Source organism: Sinocyclocheilus grahami, unplaced genomic scaffold (genome assembly GCF_001515645.1).
Source record: "Sinocyclocheilus grahami isolate Dianchi unplaced genomic scaffold, SAMN03320097.WGS_v1.1 scaffold623.1, whole genome shotgun sequence".
Lineage (NCBI taxonomy): Eukaryota > Metazoa > Chordata > Actinopteri > Cypriniformes > Cyprinidae > Sinocyclocheilus > Sinocyclocheilus grahami.
The window spans coordinates 253591-260901 of record NW_015505802.1 but is presented as its reverse complement, the minus strand read 5'-3'; the positions used below and the strand labels follow the sequence as shown (position 1 = coordinate 260901).

At 37.2% G+C, this 7311-nt stretch overlaps 1 protein-coding gene across 2 annotated transcripts in view; it reads left to right on the top strand.

The window, feature by feature from the left end:
- LOC107557903 (serine/threonine-protein kinase PAK 7-like) overlaps positions 1-7311 on the top strand; it is a 41347-nt gene that overhangs the window by 19249 nt on the left and 14787 nt on the right. The window contains exons 2-3 of one of the 2 annotated variants that reach the window (XM_016241481.1): positions 2457-2646; positions 5326-5370. In XM_016241481.1, coding sequence (XP_016096967.1) covers positions 2458-2646; positions 5326-5370 — 234 coding nt within the window. In that variant the 5' untranslated portion in view covers position 2457. The remainder of the gene's footprint in view (positions 1-2456; positions 2647-5325; positions 5371-7311) is intronic. The other variant, XM_016241482.1, reaches the window with a different exon arrangement.

Here is a 7311-nt window from a genome sequence, read left to right as displayed (position 1 = left end):
AGGTCACGTTAGTCAAGCTCGCATCAGCTGACTCTCAGCTGATCCCCATCAACCTATGGGAATACGACACCTATCTAAGTATTCATATATAAGGTCTCGCAGTATTATCAGCAGTTTTCGCATTGCTCAATAGCTAATTACCCTCCTCCATCCCCAACTCCTCCTCTGTCAGTCAGGATTCAGCCTTCTGATTCTCCTTTGAATCAGACTAATTCTAAAATGTGTACATAACATTATTGAACTTTAACGATATCTGCAATACATTTATGTTGGTTCTGTTCTGTTTAACCTGGGGGGGGTTATCGCTGCTCTCCCTGCTCTCGTCCATGCTAGGCTGCATAGATGCGCAGGGAGTTCTTGCCCAGAACGGAACCATACCGCCAATCCAAACTGTATGCTAATTGTCAATCATCTTTGATGATAGTGGTCCTGACAGAAATTTTGATAATCGATTAGTTGGCTGATTATTTTTTTGATTAATCGGATAAAAAGCCTTTCTTTTTTTATTGACTAAATACACTATTCCACATGCTGCCCAATCCTTCAGACAGACGTGCCAACTGAATGCTATAAACATACTGTATGGTGAATTATTCACTGAATATATCTATAGCTATGCTATATATTATGTGCAAAAAGAGTTATAAAGCACAGTTTAAATGGAGAGTTTAAATAGACAAATGGACAAAGGACAGTTTAAATTACACTAAAAATGGAGATGAAAATGAAGATAATAAAGAAAAACTCAAACTCAGTGCTAACAGATGAGAGGAATGTTCTGCATGAACACACATTCACTCTGAATTCATTAACCTGTTACTGTCATTTCTTTATTCTGTAAATATAAGGAATGTCTTAAATGTGACCCTGGACCACAAAACCAGTCATAAGGGTCAGCTTTTTACGCATCTATTAAAGTGCCTGACAGGACGAGCCATGTTAAACATTATGCTAATGCATTAGCTTGACGTTTAAAAATAAAGCTTTCGTATGTTTTGGGCAGCTTGGATCACGCACCTTTCCTGAAGCAGCTCACTCTGTTTCCTCCACTATTAGATTCATTTAGATCCATTTCGTCCATAGAAAAGAATTATTCAGTGTGTAATTTGACACGGTGGCCAGACGCGAGTAATCGATAATGACATTCGTTGTCGATGATTTTCATTATTGATTTTATTGATTAGTTGTTGCAGGGTGTGTATCAGTGTCCAAATGAAACAGAAGCTCATTGTGGTTGCTTTAGTAGATGTTTCTCTCTGCTGCAGTGCATCATGGGTAATCTCCCGTACCGTCTCACTGCACACACAGTTAAGCGGGTCCAGATCTGACGCTTCAGAGGCGTAACGGTTCGAGCCAACATGAGGGAAACTCACGCTGGTTATTAATAGATTCAGAGCTGTAAGTGCTGTTGAAAGGCCTTCTGGGATATCTGAGGAGTTTCCATTAGACAAAAACATCATCCGCTGCTCCAGAAATATCCCAGCAATCCACACGCACTATAACACACAGATACACACTCACACACACACACACACACACACAGATACACACACACACACACACACACACACTATAACACACAGATACACACTCACACACACACACACACACACACAGATACAATTAACTTAAATGATTTTAGCAAATGGCTGCAATATAACAAAGAGTGAAAAATTTAAGGGGGTCTGAATACTTTCCATACCCACTGTATATATATATATATATATATATATATATGTTTCAATCATGACAACTCTCTGAAGATTTTAGCATGGTAATAGTTATGACAATATATATGTATTTGGTCTTGGCGTAATAGATCTGCTACGTTGCTGCTGTTGGTTATTGCTGTAGTTGTAGTTTATTGCTGCTGCTGCAAGCAAGTACAGGAGCTTGCTACTGCAATGCATATGGCGATACAGTGCCGTGAGTATATATAAATAACCCATAGCAGATCTATACAGGTGGAGCTGGGGAAGGTGGAGGGTTTCAGAGGAACTCTGAAAGCGTGCTGCGAAATGCTCAAGTGGATGCTAACCAGCCATTTAAATATAAAGCAGCAAGCTCATTGGCTGCATATGCAACTTGAATCAATCAGCTTGTGCCAAGTCGTTTAACGCTGTGAATATCATCAGTTTGCGTTAACGACCCATCAGACTGCACCATCTAGAGTTTCATGACTGAAATATACATTTATTGTGAGTGGGTGTGTTTGTGTGTTTGTGTGAGCGTGTGTGTGTGTGTGTGTGTGTGAGAGAGAGAGACTATTGTACTCCTGAATCAGTATAAAAAAAGAACAATCAGACACACAGATCAATGACATAAAGCTGCTGGAACATGAAGAACACACATAATTAAAAAGATATTTGTCCAAGCTGTGTGAGATTATTTTGATGTAACTATGGTCTGTTTTCTGGAATCAGTTTGATGGCGGTCGTATCTCTGTGGTTTCTCAGGATGTTTGGGAAGAAGAAAAAGCGTCTGGAGATCTCGGCTCCGTCTAACTTCGAGCACCGCGTTCACACCGGCTTCGACCCGCAGCAGCAGAAGTTCACCGGCCTGCCGCAGCAATGGCAGAGTCTGCTAGCCGACACGGCCAACCGGCCCAAGCCCATGGTGGACCCCTCCTACATCACGCCCATGAAGGTACTTCCTGTTCCTGCGGCTCACTTCCTGTGCCGGCAGCTCTCGTCCTCCCTCACTGGTTCGTTTCTTTAAGTTTAATCAGTGACGATTATCAGAGTACATGGGCCCTGCTCCAAAACCCCAAATATAAATCATAAAGCAGCGCACATGCTTCATGGAGGAACCAATCCCAGAATGCACTGCAGCAAGCTCAGTGCAAACAAAAAGGATTTAAGATGACAGATGAAGTCAGAAAAACACAGGTGAGTTTAATGCCTATAACAATACCGCTAACTTTATTGAAATCAAGTTTAGTTTCTTGTGTAGAGTTGCTGTTTATGTTGAGTGTCTGAATTCAAACCGGGCTGCAAGGGAAACGTTCAGAGAAAAACTGTAAAAACATATCAAAATTAATAAATATGTATAAATGTGATTAAAATAAATAAAACAAAACATTCAAATGTGATTAAAATAAATACAGATAAATGTGATTAAAATAAATAAAACAAAAACATTCAAATGTGATTAAAATAAATGTGATTAAACTAAATAAAATAATTTATTAATCAAAGGGAGATTTTAAATAAATAAAACGTGATTCAAATAAATAAAAAAATTTGATTTAAAATAAATTAATAAAAATGTGATTCAAATATATAGCTAAATAAAATGACATTTAAAATAAATAAAAATGTGATTAAATAAATGAGATGATACAAAGAAAATAAAAAATGAATTAAAATGAGATTTTAAACAAACAAAATAAAAAATAAACATTAAATTATTAAATAAAATTAATAAGATTAAAATAAATAATGAGGTTTAGAATAAAAAAGTGATTAAAATAAATAAACAGATTTAAATTAATAAGTAAATCATTAGATTTAAATAAATAAAATTGTGGTTAATTAAAAGTTTAATATAAATTAAGTAAAAGTTGATTACGATAAATAAATTGAAATAAATAAATAAATAATACATCTAACAATGCAGTAGTATAATGAGTAGGAAATGTTTTTTTCTTTTTTCTAAATAATATTTTGACGTATATCAGTTTTTCACAGTATAAAAGCTATAGCTGTAAATTGTAGGATGTTTGGGGTTCTGTGGCGTGTAAATGATTGAACCAGCCGGAGACCAGAGCTGCTGTACTGACCCGCTGAACAGAGCCGTGTTACTGCTGCTTCACCAGCTTCACCAGCTTCACCAGCTTCACCACGGCTCTGCTCAGCCGGATCTTCTGTGATGTGCTGATGTGTGTGTGTTTGGGTTAAAGCCGCTCTGTCTCCTCTCTCCTCGTCTCCTGTCTGCGTCCAGTGTCTCTGCAGACCATCATCAGAGTCTTAGACAATAACACATCCGTTCCTGTAGCTCGTCTGATGGCGCTGGCGACGCTGCAGTCACGGGTTTGAGTCCCTGAACACACGTGTCAATATTACGCTGGTCTCAGCTCTATGGTTCTAATTCAGTCTGTCATCATTCGCTCACCATCATGTCTTCGTGTGCTGAACTGAAGCAGAATCTAAAGATCACTATGACTGTCAAACTCTGACAAGAACAAAATAAATCATAACGCTCCGTATAAGTATCGTGGAGGTCGTTCATAAGGTCTGTGTTCTTTCTATGCTTTCATGGTGTGTTAATGGTGTTTCGTCTGCTTTGGAGCTCGGCAGTCGTGATCTCGATGAGCTGTTGATGTGAAGATTCATCAGATTTTCTCATGTGACTTTAATTCAGTTCAGCATGTGACTCTGGAGCAACACGAAGAGTAAATAATGAAGCTGAAGATACCTTTAGTTTTTTCCAAAATTCAATTTTATTTTTTAACCAAGTTCTGTTTTATTTTCCCCCAAATTGTTTTATTTTTAACCTGATACAATTTATCTTTTTTTTATTATACCAAATTCTATTTTATTTTATTTTTTACAAATTCTGTTTTATTTTTCCCCCAAATTCCATTTTATTTTTTAACCATTTTATTTAATCAATTTATTTATTCCCAAATTGATGTATTTTTAACCTAATACTATTTTATTTTTTTTGTTTTAAGCAAATTCCATTTTATTTTTTAACCAAGTTCTGTTTTATTTTTTTCCAAATGTTTTTATTTTTAACCTAATACAATTTTAACTTTTTTTTAAACCAAATTCAATTTTATTTTTTTTAACAAATTCTTTTATTTTTAACCCAGTTCTGTTTTATTTGTTCCCAAATTGTTTTATTTTTAACCTAATACAATTATATATTATTATTATTATTATTTATTTATTTATTTATTTGAACAAAATTCTATTTTATGTATCAAATTCTGTTTTATTTCTCCCAAATTCCATTTTATTTTTTAAACTAAATTCTGTTTTATTGTTTCCCAAAATACCATCCATCCATCAATTAATTAATTCATTCATTCATTTATTAAAATTATTATTATTATTATTTTATTTTAATTTTTGTTTTTTGTTTTTACCAAAAAAACATTCTGAATTTTTATAATGGAAAAGCATGGTTAATCCATTGAAACCTTGAACATATACAATTTAACAACAGTTTAACAAGTAAAAAAAAAAAGATATTTTCAGTGTAATTCCATTTCAAATGTGATTAGTGTGGTGAAGGCACTGGACGCAGGAGGCCTCGGCGCAGCAGGAGATATCTCTGAAGAGGGATACACGGATATTAATTCTCTTGCTCTCTTCACAGATATCTCCCAAGAAAGTCCGGTTGGCTGAATCGCCGTTGCGAAAAGTATGCCCTCTATCCTTGTTTCTCTCTCTCTCTCTCTCTCGCCTCGTTTCTTTTCTCCTTCTCCTCTTTTGGTCTTTATTTGGCCACATGCACTTCTGCTCAAGAGTGTATGACATACACTACCAGTAAGACTTTTAATGTTTTTTAAGGAATTCTCTTCTGCTCACCAAGCCATTTATTTGATCCAAAATACAGCCAAAGCAGGAAAACTTTGAAATATTTTTACTATATAAAACAGCTGTTTTCTATTTGAATATATTTTAAAATGTAATTTATTCCTGTGATTTCAAAGCTGAATTTCTAGCATCATTACCCCAGTCGCATGATCCCTCAGAAATCATTCTAATATTCTGATTTGCTGCGGTGTTTGGGGCCGAATGCATGAGACAGACGAGTGTGGAGCCGATCCGATTCATAAAGCCTTTATGAATGTTGCGTGACGTCATACGGCTCGATCGGAGTCATTTCCATCTGCTGGCATGAATCATAACATCTGTGCTGAAGTGTTTATGCTGCATGTGTTAATATAACATACATGTGACACCAGACTGATGAAGATCTGAGAAGACATCTTCTAATGCTCCTGAAATAAGCTTATTTTTTTTCATGGTCAGTTTAGAGATTTTTGTCTGTTGTCTCTTCTTTCAGTCTAGTGGAAACTAAACATCCCAAATCTACATTTAAGTGTTTATTTCATTGCACATTATCTATCTAGTTTTTTCTCTTACAAACGCCAAACTTTATTCCTCTCTATATTCCAAAGGTTAAAACAAGGTTGAAAATGTGTTTGTTTGCTGTCTATTGACAGTTTTTTCTGATTTGTGGAGTGATAAAAAGAGAAATCCAGAATCCCCTCCGGAATAACCTTTAACTCTGATGTGACAACAAAATCAAAGAATTATGAACAAATGTTTAGCTTTCAGTTCTTAACTAGGGACGTCTTGAGGCGATCTCAAGGATCGGTATTGGGACCGATCAAGCATTTTTTTAGCTGATCGTATCGGCTCTCTCTTTAGCCGATCCTTGTTTTATGTCAGCTGTCACGCCGGTGTCATGCAGTAGGAGGCAGTATGCACCTTTAAGTTAAATGTTTTTTCAGTTTTTTTCAGCTGCTTGCACACAAATCTTCACGTGTCACACAATTTCTGGAAGCTGACACTCAAACAGCAGAAGCATGCTCCAAATCTGCAAAACCATACACTGATTCTCAGCCTTTCAAATTCTTTTAATTTGGTGTTTGTTTTTAACAAGTCTCCGCCAGCTCATGGTTGTGGTTGCCAGATTTCAGTTTAATCCCCCAATCGTACTCTCTGCTTGCGGTCCAGTGTGGCTTGTGTTAGTTTGCTGATTCTCTCTGGTTATCAGTGTCAGGTGGACCGGTTCACTGCGTGAGTCACTGGGGTTTAGTCAGTGTATTTTTAGAAATGCTTGCGTTGGCTTATTGGCAGGCCGTGTGTGTCAGTAACCATCGCCCCGTGCTTTACAAGACTCAACAGCTGGGCGTTCTGCATGTGTTCGGCTGAACGGGCGTCTCGCGTGAAATCAGTTTCTTCTGCTTGTCTGATGGACCTTCCATGTTATGTGCGCCGCTGTCAGACCGTGGTGTGCTGAAGAGCATGCGGTTGTTGCAGAGCTCAAGTTAATGCAGATGTCACGTCTCAGAACAGTTCTGTGCCTGGAGTGTCATTGGAGTTGGAGCCGGTCACATCAAGTGAAGGGAGAGTCTGCTGCAGGTCCATGCGTTATGAGCGCAGTTATTGCGCGGCAGTGAGCGAGCGTTTTCAATTCATTCCTATGGAAGTTGAGCATAAACGCTGACGCGGTGCATTGTGGGATTGAAAGCGGCGCAGAGAAAGGGTTGAGAGTGTTAAAAAGGTTGGGCATTCCTCGACTTTATGCAAATATCGAGTGAAAAACACCGGGCGACAACCAATCGCTGTG